The sequence below is a fragment of the Poromitra crassiceps genome (genome assembly GCF_964638095.1).
Source record: "Poromitra crassiceps genome assembly, chromosome: 1".
NCBI classification, from domain to species: Eukaryota; Metazoa; Chordata; class Actinopteri; order Beryciformes; family Melamphaidae; genus Poromitra; species Poromitra crassiceps.
The window spans coordinates 109,936,989-109,955,790 of NC_139623.1; the positions used below are offsets into that span (position 1 = coordinate 109,936,989).

Genomic DNA, 18,802 nt, shown 5'->3' on the forward strand with positions numbered 1-18,802 from the left:
AGAGGAAATTAAAACAGAAGTGGATTTATAGTTAGAAAGAGTGCTAAAAAAGAGAGTTTTTTTTTTTTTTTTTTTTTTGAAAAAATCCATAGATAAGCCGCACCGTTATATAAGCCGCAGGGGCCAAAAAAGGCCAAAAAACGGGAAAAAAGGTGCGTCTTATAGTCCGGAATTTACGGTATATATAGATTGGACTGAGATAAACCTAACCACATTTTAAACATTTCAATTGAGTCAGCTGCTGCTACAACATCAGTAGAATCTACAACTGACCGATCTGACACCGTTTTCCTTACTGATCTGACAGTGTTCCTTACCGATCTGACACTAGTTGGGTTTCCATCCAAAGGTATCGCAAATTTTAATCGAATTTTCAGAAAGTCGGCCACAGAAAATGCGAAATAATGCGCGTTTCCATCCGCTGCTACTATGCGAATTATAGAGCTGTCAATCACCTCGTGTTTGAGGCTGTCTGATCTGCTGATCTACTGTGACCGAGCTCTATTAAACACAACTAAGGCTATTCACTTAGTTTCTTGATGATCTACAAGTAGACAAAGGTACCATAAAATGCAATTTCTCGGCAGGCATAACGTTATAATCCACAGAGCAGATAGAATAGTAAGTGAATACAATTTCACTCAATTCTAGAAGTGAGTCGCCTTAAAGTTATGTCCCAGTCTTCTTCTGTTTACCACGGCGGGTATTGTGCTGCGTATTTACCAATATTTACCTATTGTGGAGGCTACATGGCATGTCATGTTTTGCAGTGATCAAGGCAAACTGCGTGGTTTTTGGCTGGAGAGACAACAGAATATCACTTGATCTGTTTCCACTGCACTTTTGCATTTTCCTTTTATCGATACACCCGACTTTTCCACCTCCCTCAAGCGTGAAAACTTTTTTGCGATATTTGGAGGTTTTTGCAAATTTTGCAGCATTTCCACTCAGTTTTTTTATGTGCAAATTTGAAATTTTGCATAAAAAACAGGTGGATGGAAACCCAACTACTGTGTTCCTTACCGATCTGACACTGGGAGCCATAGAAGGACTTTGGTAACACTTTATAATAACGTTCAGTCGTAAGTCATTTATAAGCCTTTAGTTAATGATGAACTAACCATTTACAAAACATATACAAATGTGTTGTAAGTCATCTATAAACTTTCAGTAAATGAAGTGTTCCTCACCTGTTATAAATGTTGTGTAAATCATTTACAATTCATTTACAAGGCTTTCTGCATCCCCTGATCTAAAGTGTAAACCATTAATCACACATAAATGTGTTACATACAAGGGGGTAACTCTGTTGTCAAAATTGAAGCCAATGCGGAAGTGTCCTCTTTGCCTGCAGGGGGCGACCCATTGGTTTGTGGACTTTGTTTTGAAGCCTCAAGTATGGCCTCAGTGAACACTTTCCTAATGCGTTTATGGTCTCAATCACTAGTTTCAGACTATGTTGTAGTTGCAGACTATGTTTTTGGGCGTGATTGACAGGTCGCTTGTCCACTGATCACACATTTCGCCGATCACGGACCAATAGCAGGCCGTGCTCTGTGGGAAACCCCTGGAGTTGTGTCGAGATCCAAGATGGCAATGGCCGAAATGCCATACGTGAGGCGTCAAAAAACAGAAGTCCACAGACCAATGGGTCGCCCCCTGCAGGCCATTCAAAAGAATGCAGGTTTAAGTGCACTTCCGCATTGGCTTCAATTTTGACAGAGCTACCCCCTTGTATGCAACACATTTATGTGTGATGAATGGTTTACACTTTAGATTAGGGGATGCAGAAAGCCTTGTAAATTAATTGTAAATGATTTACACATCATTTATAACAGGTGAGGAACACTTCATTTAGTAAAAGTTTATAGATGACTTACAACACATTTGTATATGTTTAACATAACATTCATTAATCATCTACAAATGTATATTCATGTTTTGTAAGTGATTAGTTCATCATTAACTAAAGGCTTATAAATGACTTATGACTGAACGTTATTATAAAGTGTTACCAGGACTTTTAGCACGGCGACATGTGTTCCTTACCGATCTGACACTGGGAGCCATAGAAGCCACTGGGGCAGGCACAGATGTTGGGCTTGATGCATGTTCCTCCATTCAGACAGACTGGGTTACAGACAGCTGTGGAAGGTACAGACAGACTGGGTTACAGACAGCTGTGGAAGGTACAGACAGACTGGGTTACAGACAGCTGTGGAAGGTACAGCCAACCACATTCAGACTCTTAGCACAGACTTCATATTAATCAATATAATGACAAATGTAATGTGAAAAGTGTTCTGTCCAGGGAAGAGCATGAACGCTCTTTTTCAACAAGAGCCTGCTTCACGCCCAAGGCTACCTGCTTCACGCCCAAGGCTACCTGCTTCACGCTCAAGGCTACCTGCTTCACGCTCAAGGCTACCTGCTTCACGCCCAAGGCTACCTGCTTCACGCTCAAGGCTACCTGCTTCACGCTCAAGGCTACCTGCTTCACGCTCAAGGCTACCTGCTTCACGCTCAAGGCTACCTGCTTCACGCTCAAGGCTACCTGCTTCACGCCCAAGGCTACCTGCTTCACGCCCAAGGCTACCTGCTTCACGCTCAAGGCTACATTCACACTGCAGGCCTTCATGTTCAATTTCAAATTGCTCTATATCTGATCTCATTTGAATGACTGTTGAATGTTCATATCAATCCCAGGATGCAACTCATATATACCATACCAATATGAGTGCAGTTCAAGGTCGACAATGTCGAGGAATAATAACAAAATATGTCACATCTGAATATTTACCTTTTCTTCTCCTGCTGGTTTTGAACACATTTCAGTTACAGTATGAGCCTTTGAGTTTTGACTGAATGGAGGCATCTCCCTAAATACCAGTCTATATCTCTTTCCTTCCAGTGTTGAGTCTCCTTGGTTGTCCTCCAAGCTATCATGATGCCAAAATTATGGCAATTGTGTCAGGAGAATGATGAAAGATTTACTTATTGTCAAGGTACCGCTGATAAATTCCAATTTGAGTGTTCAAATATAAGTCACGTGCCTCAGGATCCGATTTTGCACTTAGTATCCATGTGATCCAGATTGGATTTCAATAAATAAATAGATAAGGCGAAAGAAAAAAAGTCTGTTGAAATAAAATGCTGTTCACACTGATTAGAAAACATCAGATCTGAATCACACATGAGGGAACAATCTGAATTGAGATCAAATGTAGCTTTCATCACATGTGTTCACACATGATGTTGATGTGAATTACCTGAGTAACATGTTGGTCCATACCAGCCAGACTTGCATTTGCAGACATCAGGAGATATACATTCGCCTCCATTTTCACAGTGTCTGTTACACACCACTGTGCGGGGAGACATGATTATTGTATGCACACTTCTTCCAAAACTCAGCAATAACTTGACAATACTGAATAGTTTTTTTTGCCTATGCAAATGTCAGATGAGTAGAGTTTACCACATGGGACAATGGAAGTGTCAAAAAGTTTAGACAATCACAGAAAACTTATTTGAAAGTCAATTTAGTAAGTTGTCTGTGCCTGAGACAACTTTTCTGAGACTATAAATTGATAAACCCCCATACATCCCCATCTGATTCTATATTATAGATTAAAGTCATAATCTGCAACAGTTTAATACAAATTGTAAACACATTCCAAAAAGTTTCATCAGGTCAGAATTGTGAAAATAATCTCTCACTGATTTCACATCGGGGTCCCACGTAGCCATAGGGGCAGGTGCAGAGGTTTCTGGCCAGGCACGTTCCCCCGTGTTGACAGGGCGGCTCACAGCTTGCTACACACCAATGCGGGGTCATAAACAACACGAGTATCCCATGAGCGAGGTAATAGGGGCATGTCAGCGCGTTGGAGATAAGTGTGAATATGAGTTGGCCTTACCTTCCTCACAGGTAGGCCCGCGGTAGCCCACGCGACATTCACACACGTTAGGTTTCACACACTTGCCCTGGTTCCTGCAGTCGGGCCGACACACCGCTGAGAGGGGAGGAAGAAAAAAGTGTGACTGACAAATAACACCAGTCACACAGAGGTAAAGCAGCCAAATCTTCTAGGGAGGTTTATTAGAAATTAGTCATAACAGGAATGAGCCACAGTCTGCAGAATATTCCAAGGTATAACAGGAATGAGCCACAGTAAGGCATAATGCCTTACTTTAGAGAACAAAATACAATTTGAGTACCGTATATTTACTGTACCACACAGAAAGGTTCAAAAATGTGAAGAGAGACGCATCAAGCTGTTCAAAATGCTTAATGATCGATAAAGGTTAGTGTAGTTTGGACCCGGGACTGAATTAGATCTGGCTCTCCACACCCAGCCCTAGTTCTAGCTGAAAAAAGAAGCCATGTTAAATCAAGCCTCTCTCTCACCTATATGGCAGTTGTATCCCGTGTAGCCTTCCTTGCAGGTGCATGTGTTGGGTAGAGTGCATTCCATATTCCTCCCACACTGATACCTGCACACCGCTGAAACAAACCACACGAAGACTTCTGAAGGCATCCATTCATGATGGCATTGCAGTTCTCCAGGATCTGTTATCCACGCACTTCTAATGTGCTGTGAGGACATTTTGTTGTCCTCTATAGTTGCTTGAGCTAAAAATTGCACATTTGATGTCTTATTCACTAAATGTATACAAATCTAGTTGTGGTGCAAACAACCCCTTGAAAAGAAAACAGATCCGTTGATGGTTGATGGTTAGCTTATTAGATTGCTCAGGTCTGTTGTATCTCTCTCTGAGCTGGAAATGCTCATTCATGCTTTTTTTTTTGTCGAGGCTTGATTATTGTAATTCTCTTTTTACGGGCCTCGCTAAATCTTCTCTGGACCGCCTCCAACTGATCCAAAATGCCGCGGCCAGGTTACTGACCAAGTCGAGTAGATACTGTCACATTACTCCAGTCTTGGCCTCCTTACACTGGCTGCCAGTTACTCTCAGGATCCAGTTTAAAGTTCTTCTGCTCACATATAGAGCCCTGCATGGTCAAGCACCTGCATATCTGCGTGATCTGCTCCACTCTCACGTTCCTAGCAGGTCACTGAGGTCTGCTGACCAGAGCCTATTAGTTGTTCCCAGCACCAGGCTCAAAACCAAAGGTGACTGAGCCTTTGAGTCTGTAGCTCCTAGGTTGTGGAATGCTCTTCCTCACGACCTGAGAGCTGCATCCTCTGTGGGCATTTTTAAACGGCAGCTAAAAACACTTCTGTTTAGACAGGCTTTTGTCTAGCCTCTTTCATTGCCTGTTTCCGGTAGTCCTGTGTTGTTGCATTTTTTTTTATTTTACTGTTACCTGTATTTATTGATTGATTGGTTGTTTTGTATTCTAATCCTGTGAAGCACTTTGTGAGTTTTCTCTGTGAGAAGTGCTATACAAATACAATTTACCGTACTTACTTACTTAGCCAGTTCCTAGACCCTTGCATCATAATGGCTCTTTAATTGGTGTGTTTTGTGATCTGAACTGAGATTCAAGGACAGAAAACTCTGCTCTTTTGCAACAATGCCTGCTTCTTACAGCAGCCATTCTGATACAATCATTTCAGATGTTGAAGCTGATGTGAAGTGTTAATGAATTGTGCTTGCATTTCAATTCACTTGATTTGTACGGCCTTGGCTAAAACAAAAATGGGGGGGGGGGAGTGAGAGAGAGAGAGAGAGAGAGAGAGAGAGAAACAAAAATGGGGGGGGGAGAGAGAGAGAGAGAGAGAGAGAGAGAGAGAGAGAGAGAGAGAGAGAAACAAAAATGGGGGGGGAGAGTGAGAGAGAGAGAGAGAGAGAGAGAGAGAGAAACAAAAATGGGGGGGGGGGGGAGAGAGAGAGAGAGAGAGAGAGAGAGAGAGAGAGAGAGAGAGAGAGAGAGAGAGAGAAACAAAAATGGGGGGGGAGAGTGAGAGAGAGAGAGAGAGAGAGAGAGAGAGAAACAAAAATGGGGGGGGGGGGAGTGAGAGAGAGAGAGAGAGAGAGAGAGAAACAAAAATGGGGGGGGGAGAGTGAGAGAGAGAGAGAGAGAGAGAGAGAGAGAGAGAAACAAAAATGGGGGGGGGGAGAGAGAGAGAGAGAGAGAGAGAGAGAGAGAGAGAGAGAGAAACAAAAATGGGGGGGGGAGAGTGAGAGAGAGAGAGAGAGAGAGAGAGAGAAACAAAAATGGGGGGGGAGAGAGAGAGAGAGAGAGAGAGAGAGAGAGAGAGAGAGAGAAACAAAAATGGGGGGGGAGAGTGAGAGAGAGAGAGAGAGAGAGAGAGAGAGAAACAAAAATGGGGGGGGGAGAGTGAGAGAGAGAGAGAGAGAGAGAGAGAGAGAGAAACAAAAATGGGGGGGGAGAGTGAGAGAGAGAGAGAGAGAGAGAGAGAGAGAAACAAAAATGGGGGGGGGGAGAGTGAGAGAGAGAGAGAGAGAGAGAGAGAAACAAAAATGGGGGGGGGAGAGAGAGAGAGAGAGAGAGAGAGAGAGAGAGAGAAACAAAAATGGGGGGGGAGAGTGAGAGAGAGAGAGAGAGAGAGAGAGAGAGAAACAAAAATGGGGGGGGGGAGAGAGAGAGAGAGAGAGAGAGAGAGAGAGAGAAACAAAAATGGGGGGGGGAGAGTGAGAGAGAGAGAGAGAGAGAGAGAGAGAAACAAAAATGGGGGGGGGAGAGAGAGAGAGAGAGAGAGAGAGAGAGAGAGAAACAAAAATGGGGGGGGGAGAGTGAGAGAGAGAGAGAGAGAGAGAGAGAGAGAAACAAAAATGGGGGGGGGAGAGAGAGAGAGAGAGAGAGAGAGAGAGAGAGAGAGAGAAACAAAAATGGGGGGGGGAGAGTGAGAGAGAGAGAGAGAGAGAGAGAGAGAGAAACAAAAATGGGGGGGGGAGAGAGAGAGAGAGAGAGAGAGAGAGAGAGATTTATATGTAATTCATGCATGACAGCCACAAAATATTTTTGGCCAGCGCTCTCAGGCAACTTTCCCCTCATTTGTGAATAGCATGTAATTCTGATTTGTACATTTTAGTGCCATACCCTACGCTCTTCCCTGCTCAAACCTTTGCTGAATCTGGGCCTGAATGTACATATTGGTAGGCTAAGCAAAGCATAGTTCACTGCCAATAGTACTGTATGCCTTGCACTTGTCTATTTATATATAATAATATTATTATTAATTATAAGGCTTCCATTGGTACCAAGCATGACATGCTAGCTTGTCGGGAAGGGTGCTAAATAACGCTCCAAACGTAGTGAAACCTTTGGCAAGGGAAAAACTATTTCAAAGGGGTCCACTCCCTTGACCTCTCAGCTCAATTTATCTGAAGGAAAATGTTCAATGGGTACCCACAAGTCTCTCCTACAGATAAAGTAGTATTTTTCACAGCCTAAATAGCATTAATAGCTTGTGGATTGATTTTTTTTCTGTTGTTGCTCACAGTTTGTCCCAACAAATGTGTTATGCATGCAAATAGCCTTCTTCTGAAGAGTAAAGGGGGAAAAAAATGTTTGCAATCTGGCTTTTGGGTATTTTCTATTTTGCCTACATTTTTGTATGTGGATGGATTATTGATTTGCCGTATGCCCAGCTAAGTTCACATGCTCTGTTAAAGTGTAACTTACCCGCAAAACACTTTTTTCAGCTTTTAACCAATACTGTATATATGACTTTGGGGGTGGTGTGTGAAGAATTCTGGTCAGAATTTCCACATTTGAGACCAAACTGTTACCATTGTACCATTTGGACGATTTCAGCCACATAAGTACCCTCTATGGGTTCAACCCTGCTTTTTTTTGCCCTCAAAACTGCACAAGATGTGGTACAACCTGACGTCACGTTGTACCAAAGACTATGGGATTTCAAGATAGTAACTCCCCTACTCCCCCTCTACCATTTCCTGGCTTCTCATAACTCCAAGCCTATTCCCATGATGTCACAAGCATTTTTCTACCAATATGGCGCTACAATACACACAGCTCATTGGCTGTTTGTGTCACTTGACCTGTTAATCACCTGTTAATTGATTACAATTGCCTGTTATTTTCCTACCAAGATGGCCATGTGGTGATGTAACTTAATACGATCAATAAAAGCGACTATAATCATAAATAGAAATAAAAGGAAGGAAATGGCATTATGTTGCTGTAAATCATTCCCAACCTTGTTCATACTAAGGCGCCCTAATTTAGTTCACATTGGGGCCATGGATCCCCAATATGATGAGATTTGGTTTCTGAGATGCAAATCAGATTTTTTTTTTATTTTTTTATGTAGCCTAGATATGATTTTGTCCAGAATTCCATATATATTAGGTTGAGAGACAACAGAGAATTTTGGAATCCTCTCAATGACCACTGGTGGTCCCCTGGCCCCACATTGAGAACCACTCAACCAGGAGGAGGGAGGGGGAGAATGTTGTGTTTGTTGTTATAACTCAGAGTGCCTCGGATGTTTTCCCTTTTTGCTGCCTTCAACACCTGAGGAACTTCCTGCAACCATATTGGACAGCTACCTCTCTTGTATCTATTCTATATATGCCCCATCCTTGAAGAGCACCTGATTTTTACTCTGCTAACTTATATTGATGTCTTGACCCAATGCAGCACTCCCATCTTTATCTCTACTAGTGCAGTGTCCGTTCCCCCATGCACCACCCCGTGGGCGCTCCCCCCGCACACACACTGCACTCTGTCAGGTCCCCCTAAGTGTAAGTTTGAAGTCGGTCCAACAAACGGTTCTTGAGATATGCGAAGAAAATACATACAGACAGTCCTGGAATAAGTCCAAATTGCATGAAATGCGGCACCGCACACCATCGGGTCCGAGCAGCGCACTCCCTAAGTTTGAAGTCGATCGGACGAATGGTTCTCAAGATAAACCACTTTTTGTGTGGCCAGTAGGTGGCGCAGAAATCTCCCATTGTGATTACATTAGAGCGTGTTCAGAGCGTGTTTGTCCTGGTTTTGTGTTCTGCCGCGGCCGCCGGCCGATAACCTCGGGTTAACGTTAGTTCCATGGCCGTCAATGGCAGTTTAGTAGTTTGCACTGAATGACCAAATTTATATAACTTTCAACCATTTTGAGCAACGCTGTTTCCATACAGGCCACCAGCGTTGGCTAGTTGTTGATATTTATAAAGATTTTGTAGCTATCGTATAACTTTGTTTCGTGATGTGGTGGGTAAAGTGTCATGGCGTCGATTTCCGGTAAAACATTTCCAAGCTTCCTGTCTGAGCCGTCTGAGCACAGCCAAAGAGCATACGTGAGACAGGTTTTTTCAACTCAAGCAGCATGCCGTTTTGTCACATATCTGGGGGGGTAAGTCCCCCTTTAATGAAATACAAAATATAACATTATAGGGAAATACATCATCTTAGTCATGTGTGTTGATCAGAGATGTGATTAAAGCGTTGGGTGGGGCTCGGAAGATTTTCAGATTTCAAAGTGGGCCGCGGCATTCTTAACACGTTCACTGCCAACGACGTATTACTCCGTCAAAAAAAATCCAACGGTTGACTGCCACTGACGTATTACTCCGTCAAAAAATTTTTTTTTTTTTTTTTGACCGTGGGATGTGCATCTAACCCTTTTACATCTCTTATATAATTATTGGAGCCACCGAACGTTTACAACCCATTCCACCGACCCACTAAGTGGCGACAGTGCTCTCCTGACTAGAGGAAGGCAAGCAAAAAGCAGCCATTCTCATGAAAATGGATTGGCGAAAACGCTTTCGTTTTCGCGCTGATTGCTGGCGATGCGGGATTGCAAATTTGCATAATAGATTACAGGTGGAACACACTTTGAAACACGCAGCATAAATATGACCAGAATCGCAAAAGCTTCATCAAAGCTCTCAACCAAAACTCCAAGAAGCGAGCGAGTCCATCCAGACTTCCTCAAACAGCGGCCGCGCAGACAGGCAGCAGCAGCAGCAAAGCAGTGAGACTGGTGACAAGCTTGTGACACGGCCGCTGCAGCCAAGAAGAACGCCCACGGAGGGAGGAGTTGGAAGCAGAGGGGGGTTTCCTGCTGTTATGGAGGAAATTACTGTTCAAAACTATTGTTTAGATGTCTGACGTCTTACTGATGCCAAAAATGAATGGTTAAAGTGACTGTTCTATCGAATTTCACAAAAAGCCGTTTATCTCTGAATAATTTTTCTGACGCTGAAACCATGCTGTATTCAACTGCTAATGCTTACATAACTACTAACTCTACAAACTAACTCTTTTAGACAGAGAAAGCACACATTCTATTAGTTCTTTTGAGATATTGTGTGTTCACAAAATCTTAGCAGAAAAGAATCCTCGGGTCTTGAAAGATGAGCCAGAATCCTCAAAAAAACCCTCTGGCAGAACCTACCTACAGTAAAAAAAAAAACGTCTGGCAGTGAATGTGTTAAGGGAACCCCTGATCTGCTTAAACTTTTGAAATGTGTTTTTTAGACAAATATAAATAGTGAAGTTGATCCTCTGTATCAATTTCTTTCCAAAGCCTTTAACCTTTCTAGGGCGACTACTTTAAACAATCAAAAATATAAGATATTTTTTTTCGCTGCATAATTACATTTTCAATTTTGATGTCTTTACTTTTATTCTAAAATGTGGAAAACATTAAAAATACCTTTACATGTGACTCCATCCCCGGTGTAGCCATAAGGGCAGCGGCCACACCTGAAGGACCCGGTGACGGTGGGCTCACAAGGCACGCCGGAGAAGCACGGAGCATTAGCACAGGTCACCGGGCGAGACGGTGACCCCCATCTGACCCCGGTGGAGAGGTCAGGGGTCAGATGCTCCCCCCCGCTGGGCTGCCCTCTGTGGACGACGGGGGTTAAAACCCGGGTGAGCGTCTGGTTCCGGGGGCTCGCCATAGTTTTCCTGTCGACGGGAGACACTCTCCTTGTACTAGAGATGGTCGTCTCGGGTTTTGTCCTGGCGTCAGGGTGTCTTCTGGGTAATGTGGGAGAGGAGGAAGAGGAGGTGTTGGAGATTTCCTTGCTGGAGTTTGGTTCGGTGATGTGAACTCGCCCGTCTGCTCGACCGGTGGCTGTTCCCTGCCCTGTAAAACACTGGAAGTTAGAGGATACGGCTTGAAAATGAACACAAATACAGCCTTGAGACACATTAAAGCATACAACCCCTAAGTCTCCTCAGCAGAATAAACATTGAACGTTGACATGAGGAAATAATTTATTTCGCCATGTCACAAAATTGCCAATGTTTCGGCCTCTCGGCCTTCTTCAGGGCATGGAGGAAATGGAACAAGATGGAGGTCATGCCATATATAGTAGAGTGAACAATTAGGAAGGTCACATGGTACACTTAAAGGGATCAGGTCACATAAACATGTTTCATTTACTTAACCACATAACAATGACTGAAAAACATGGTGAAATGGCACATTTACATACAATTAAAATAGTTGTACATATGCACTTTGGGGTATACTTGTCTTTTCAGAGGGTTTAGAGGAAACATTTGAGAGAAAAGTCATCATTCAGTCCAGCAGGTGTCATTGTATTGAGTGTGGAGATCCAGTACATTTCTCTCTGTGAGAGAAGTTTTGGTAGGTTGCCCCCTCTGGTTGGAGGAGTGACATGTTCAAGTCCCACAAATTTCAATGTGGCTGGAGAGCCATGGTTAGCTTCTTGGTAATGCTTAGCTATGGCATAGTCCATGTTACCTGTGCGGATGGCTGTTTTATGTTCTGATATTCTTTGTTCGAGTGCTCTTAGTTTGACCAATGTAAGAGAGTCCACAGGGACATGTGAGCATGTAGATGTTGTGTTACAATTGATGAATTGTTTGATGGGATATTTCTTGCCAGTATGTGGATGATTGAAGGACTTGACATTAGTGGTGTTGTTACACTGACTGCAGTTTCCACATTTGAAGTTTCCTTTTAGATGGAGCCAAGTATGGTTGGGTTTAGTGGGCTGGAAAGTGTGTACCATGGTGTCTCTGATTGTTGGTGCCCGTCTGAATGAATGCATCCCTAACCTTGCGAGGTAGCTAGATTAGCAGGAGAACAAGATCACGATCCCGCTACAAATCCTGCTCTCCACACTCCAATCTATTGGTTTTGAATCCCAACCACCAGCGGTTCGCACCAATCAGTGTCAGAGGAAGGAGGAGGCGGTCCTAAGTGGTTGAAGTTAGCTCGTGATAGACAGTGATAGACAGATGGTTCATCCAATCACCGGCCTAGCATTTTTTGAAAGTACCTGCCCTTTTTAATCGGTTTCCAAGATTGAGTTCCCAGATGGCTCTTTGAAACAAACCATCTGGCAGCATCAGGTTAGTACATCCCTATCTACTGTAATTTTTTGAATGTCAAAATATTCCCATAAAAAGCAAACTTACAAAGCATAAAACATGTTCAGTGCTGACAGAATAGAGCCACTCTCACCTGTAGTGCTGCTCCTGCTGCAGGTTTGTCCGTTTCCATGGAGCCCAGGAGGACAGGGTCCACAGATGAAGCCTGCGGAGACATGGGCGTTCTCAAAGCACTGCACCCCGGGGTGACACGGCCTTCTGCTGCAAGGGGACAGCACTGAGGGCTTGGTTCTAGCTGAAACCTGTGGTACCCGCGCTGGTATGGTTCTAGCTGAAACCTGTGGTACCCGCGCTGGTATGGTTCTAGCTGAAACCTGTGGTACCCGCGCTGGCATGGTCACTGCTTTGCCAGGAGACTCCGTGTTACCTTGGGAACAAAGTGATGACAATTGACCTCAACTGGATCATGTGGAAAAAATAACCGGAAGAAATTTGGACAACAGGAATTGTAACTTTGTTACTTTTCAAACTAGTAATAATGTTACTAATCTTAATCTTGCTGGTAATTCCTGTACATATAACAACAAATGTATATGTATTGTATAATATTGAAGTGTGCCTTTATTACTTTTCAAACTAGTAATAATGTTACTAATCTTAATCTGTAAAGCGACTTTGAGTATTTAGAAAAGCGCTATATAAAATAAATGTATATATATATATATATATATATATATATATATATATATATATATATATATATATATATATATATATATATGTATATGTGTGTGTGTGTGTGTGTGTGTGTGTGTGTGTGTGTGTATGACGTCTCTGTCTGTCTGTCTGTCTGTCTGTCTGTCTGTGTCTGTCTGTGTGTGTGAATGCCAGAGAGCAAACGGGACGTCTGCTCTACTGGTAAAAGGCCTCTGCACTATAAGACAGTGGAAGTTGCAGGATATACTGTAGCTTAAAATGGACAAATGGACTTTTAAATGCTCTCTCCACCTCCTAAAGTGAGTTTGATAAGCAATAATTCCTTGACGCCAAGATGGTTGAATAAATAAATGAAACACTGCATCTATAAAAATGAAATGCAGCACAGAGAGTGTGGACTTACGGGTGCAGCTTCTTCCATCTCCGCTGTAGCCGTTTGGACAGGGACCACAGAGGAAGGAGCCCAGGGTGTTGTTACAGCCCGCTCCTGGGAAGCAAGGCTGGGACACGCACTCATCCATATCCTCTCTACACGTATGGCCTGAAAACACATACACCACCACATGGCTCATCGATATCCTCTCTACATGTATGGCCTGAAAACACATACACCACCACATGGCTCATCGATATCCTCTCTACACGTATGGCCTGAAAACACATACACCACCACATGGCTCATCGATATCCTCTCTACATGTATGGCCTGAAAACACATACACCACCACATGGCTCATCGATATCCTCTCTACACGTATGGCCTGAAAACACATACACCACCACATGGCTCATCGATATCCTCTCTACATGTATGGCCTGAAAACACATACACCACCACATGGCTCATCGATATCCTCTCTACATGTATGGCCTGAAAACACATACACCACCACATGGCTCATCCATATCCTCTCTACACGTATGGCCTGAAAACACATACACCACCACATGGCTCATCGATATCCTCTCTACATGTATGGCCTGAAAACACATACACCACCACATGGCTCATCGATATCCTCTCTACACGTATGGCCTGAAAACACATACACCACCACATGGCTCATCGATATCCTCTCTACATGTATGGCCTGAAAACACATACACCACCACATGGCATCATGTGTGAACAGGGCACACATTTAATAGGGGGGAATGGGCGAGATGGCTTTACATGTACCGTAAATTCCGGACTATAAGCCGCACCGGTGTATAAGCCGCACCTGCAAAGTTGACTATTTTTTTTGTTATATAAGCCGCACCGGACTATAAGCCGCGGGTGTTTTAATGTTTTTTTTTTTTTTATTGTGTTTTAATGTTTAATTACCATATGTAAGGTGTTGGCTGTTTGAGGAAGCTCCCATTTATTAACATTTCAACAAAACAACATAACACAACACCACCTGTGTTGTTATTTACAGTGCACACAGTGTCATACAGTGTCATACAGTGTCATACAGTGTCATACAGTGTGGTGAAAAGAGGGCAAGAGAGGAAATTAAAACAGAAGTGGATTTATAGTTAGAAAGAGTGCTAAAAAAGAGAGATTTTTTTTTTTTTTTTTTTTTTTTAAATCCATAGATAAGCCGCACCGTTATATAAGCCGCAGGGGCCAAAAAAGGCCAAAAAACGGGGAAAAGGTGCGGCTTATAGTCCGGAATTTACGGTAATGCAAATTAAAGGAGCAATAAGTAAGATTTGTATTGTCCCACAGCACAATGACCATTACCTACTGTATCTGCTGGGAGATTGAAAGGATTGTTCAATACAAAATGACGCAACAATTACTTAGATATTGAAATCCCAGCCCTTTTCCTAGCAGAAAACTATTTATTTTAGTTGCCAACAGTGGCCGCTAAAGTCAGAAATTGCAACAACAGTGATAGAACTTATCTCTTCCTACACAAGTTTTATGATACCAACACCCAGTAAAAATCTTACTGCCCCTTTAATTTACCTACTATCTCTTAACCCTGTAAGACCCGCTGTTGCAGAATCACAAAATTTTTATTTTATCTAAAAAAAGGTATAAATGTTTTTGTGCCCCCCCCCCTCATAAACATAGTCATTTGGTCCTATTGTTCAGTCTAACAATGCTATTGGATAGGACATTTGTATATAAGCCCCGCCCACAAGGTCATGATGTATCACAACTTCCAGAACTTGGCTGAGAATTAACCACCCTTTGTTTCATTGGACTGGGTTTATCAATTCTAAGTAAGTAAAATGCCTTTAATTTTTTTTGTGATCAGTAAAATGACTAGAACATGTACATATGTTGTTATTGTGAAATACATTCCCCAAATATTATATTATATTATATATAAGATAAATATTATATTATTATTATTATTTCCATAAAACCTTACAAAAACATGTTTTTTTTTGCAAACACTTCATTATCATCTCCAAAGACCTCCTACAACACCATCTGAAAGGTTTAAAAAAATGTTTTTATGTTTTACTATGTCTGGGTTCTACAGGGTTAAAGGGACAGCTCACCCTAAAATCCAAAATACATATTTTTCCTCTCACCTGTAGTGCTATTTATCCATCTATATCGTTTTGGGATAGTTGCCTGAGTTTTAGAGATGTCTGCCTTCTCTTGAATACAATGGAACTGGATGGCACTTGGCTTGTGGTGCTCGAAAAACTCAACAGCATTGTCTCTTTCCAGAAATCATGACCCGGTTACTCAAGATAATGCACAGACTGTGTTGTGAGCCATTTCATGTAGGAACTATTTGCTTTTGCAGTCTCATGTAGGAACTAGCTAGCAGCTAGCAGGTGTAGTTTGGTCATAGTTCCTCCATGAAACTGCTCATAACAAGGCCTGTGGATAATCTTGAGTAACGGGGTCATGATTTCTGGAAAGAGACATTGCTGTTGAGTTTATCAAATGTATTTCTTTGGCACTTTGAGCACCACAAGCCGAGTGCCATCCAGTTCCACTGTATTGGAGAGAAGGCAGAAACTCTGTGGCTGATAACTCCAAAACTCAGGCAACTAACACAAAGCAAAATATAGATGGATAAATAGCACTACAGGTGAGAGGGAATATATGTATTTTGGATTTTAGGGTGAGCTGTTCCTTTTAACCTTAGATTAGACCTGGGCGATAATTCAATATTATCGTTTATCATCGTTCAATAGAATCATATCGTGATGATATGAAGATATTTTAATATCGGGACACATTTCTGCTGCCTGAATTGATGACGACAAGCACATAACTTAAAAACTCATAAAATAAGATATGGTAGGAATATTACTTGAAAATTTCAGTTGTGTTTGACATCAACTAACATCACCATTCAGTTAATTAATTTGATTATTTAACGTACCAACAATATACATTTGATATCAAGAAATATCCTTATGATTATCGCGATATTGATTTCAACCATATCGCCCAGCCCTACCTTAGTTTGTTTTAGTTTTGTGCTCTTAATGCCCTGTTAATGTGCAGCGGGTAAAAAAAATCCACCATAAAACCAAAGCATTCCTAAACCCTTTGTTTTCTGTAAGCAAAAGGCTTAGAAGGCTCAGTGGTCCTCTACCAGGGGTCCAGGGACCACCAGGGCTCCTTGAGGAGGTTCCAGGGGGTCTCCAGCAAACGTCACCATTATTTCATTTACAAGTTAACACCGTTGGAGAATGTAGAAGAATTACTATTTTGATCACCATTTTTCTCACCTACAGTACAATACAGATAGTCATGGGATTCGGACAAAATCATACCAAACAATAAAAAAATATTCTCAGATTTGGGTCCGAGAGCTCTAATGTGGACTAAAATCATGGGTCCATGATATGAAAAAGGTTGAGAATCAGCTGCCATACTGTAACTACCTGTCATTCCGGTGGGGCAGATACAGGAGAAGGAGTTGGCTCCATCGATACAGCGGCCCAGTCTGCAGGGGTTGGGCTTACAGTCGTCAATGTCCACCTCACACCTGTCCCCTCTGAAGCCGTCCAGACACACACACCGGTACTCCGCGCTGCCCCCAGGGAGCTGCAGGTTGGAGACACAGGACGCACCGTGCTGACACTCACAGGAGCGGACAGACACCTGGGGAAAAACACGGAGGCAGACAGTTTGTACAGCTTTAGTCTCATTTATCATCTGGAGTACAGTCACCAAGGTTCATAATAGAAAAACAATGTTTTGGCAGATAGGGTGTATGCCATTTCTGACCCTGGTAAGGTTCATGAAATGGCAAGGTAGGAAATAAAGAGTCGTTTTGGGGAATAAATTACCTGATGGTTATGATTTAATATTGCTTAATTAGTGCAGATTCAGTATGTTAAAGAACGATTATTTTGTCACTAATGACCTGTCCAAGGTGTTTCCCTGCCTGAATAGGAAGAAGTGAGTAAAGAAAATGAATCAAATTAGTAAATTCATGAATGAATGAATGCATGATTGTTCTAGTCACAAACTTATCTAACCTCACTCTTGTTAACACCCTCAGCTACACACCTACAATGTTAATGTATTTTATTGTAATTTATGAATCTGAATCTTCTATTTGTGTTGTGGGTTCGTAGTCTATTTTTAGACTGAACATAATGAGCTCCCTCTAGTGGGTGACAAGACAACCCATTTCTTCTCAGGGACAAGGAGAATAATAGTGTGTATCAGACTAAATGGTGACCTACTATGGTTCCATGATTCATATATAAAAAAAATCCCAGAATACAAGAGGCTGTTTGTTTTTTAATTGGATGAAGTGTGTTCCCATCTCTAACAATACGTATCCTGGTGTTTCTGCAAAATCCCTGACCTACAACTGCATTTTAAAACATTTTGTTTTTATCCTCTCACAATATTCAACATAAAACCTGATTTTAATGTTGTTGTTGTTTTTTGTTAAAATCATGCATCTATAATATCTACCTTAAATTGTATGTAGGATATATTTTTTCATTAAAATGTGTTATAATACCTACTGGTAACCTAATATTCAACAAGAAAAAAAGACCTGCAATGATTTTCCGTACCTGGACAGAGGCTCTGGTCTGAGCGTTGCAGTCGTCTGTCACAGCGAACTGGAAGGTGTGTGTGTCGGTGGTTTGAGCGCTTGCTTTCCAGATCAGCAGGCCGGCCGGGGACAGGGATGCGCCTGCGGGACCCGCCTCCAGGGTGAAGAGCACCGGCGAGCCCTCGGGATCACGAGCCTGGAGCTGGTAGATAAAATTGTCCCCCTGGAAGGACTGAAGACGGGACGGCACCGCCTGGAGCGCCGGAGGCTCATTCTCTGAGGGGGCAGAATGAAGGAGTGAATAAGTGAGCGGTTGAATACGTTTATACGTAAGTGAGCGAGCGGTGAGGGAAATGAATGAGTGAGGGCTTGATTGGACGAATAGGTGGGGTGAGCTCAAATTTGACATAATATGATAATCTCATTTAACAAATGAATGACTGGGCAAATGAAGGCATGAACAAATGAGTGAGTGAGTGAGTGAGTGAGTGAGTGAGTGACTTAATCAATGAATCAATCGATCAATAATTTATGAGTACATGAGTGTGTGTATATATATATAATGAACTCTCTATGAAATGAACTCTTCATATATATATATATAACTACACATAACTCATAACTACACTTGCTCTCAACGGAGGCGGTCGCATTTCTCCTTCTCTCCCTCTCCCTCTGCTTGCTACCTGTCCTAATCCGGAGCCAATCTTGCACTTGTCTCTTCGAAACTACAAATATGGATTATATGGATTATTAAGATGGTCTCTCAACGCAATCGACAAAAATTCTTCCACGAGAAATGCGGGGTCCCCCCCCCCCACTC

The 18,802-nt window shown here is 42.4% G+C and overlaps 1 protein-coding gene across 1 annotated transcript in view; it reads right to left on the bottom strand.

Moving 5' to 3' along the window:
- vwde (von Willebrand factor D and EGF domains) overlaps window positions 1-18,802 on the bottom strand; it is a gene marked incomplete at its 5' end in the record, with an annotated part of 84,478 nt that overhangs the window by 4,857 nt on the left and 60,819 nt on the right. The window contains 10 exons of the mRNA XM_083632504.1: window positions 2,050-2,145; window positions 3,270-3,365; window positions 3,721-3,816; window positions 3,921-4,016; window positions 4,412-4,507; window positions 10,623-11,060; window positions 12,411-12,615; window positions 13,381-13,535; window positions 16,847-17,066; window positions 17,999-18,255. Coding sequence (XP_083488630.1) covers window positions 2,050-2,145; window positions 3,270-3,365; window positions 3,721-3,816; window positions 3,921-4,016; window positions 4,412-4,507; window positions 10,623-11,060; window positions 12,411-12,615; window positions 13,381-13,535; window positions 16,847-17,066; window positions 17,999-18,255 — 1,755 coding nt within the window. The remainder of the gene's footprint in view (window positions 1-2,049; window positions 2,146-3,269; window positions 3,366-3,720; window positions 3,817-3,920; window positions 4,017-4,411; window positions 4,508-10,622; window positions 11,061-12,410; window positions 12,616-13,380; window positions 13,536-16,846; window positions 17,067-17,998; window positions 18,256-18,802) is intronic.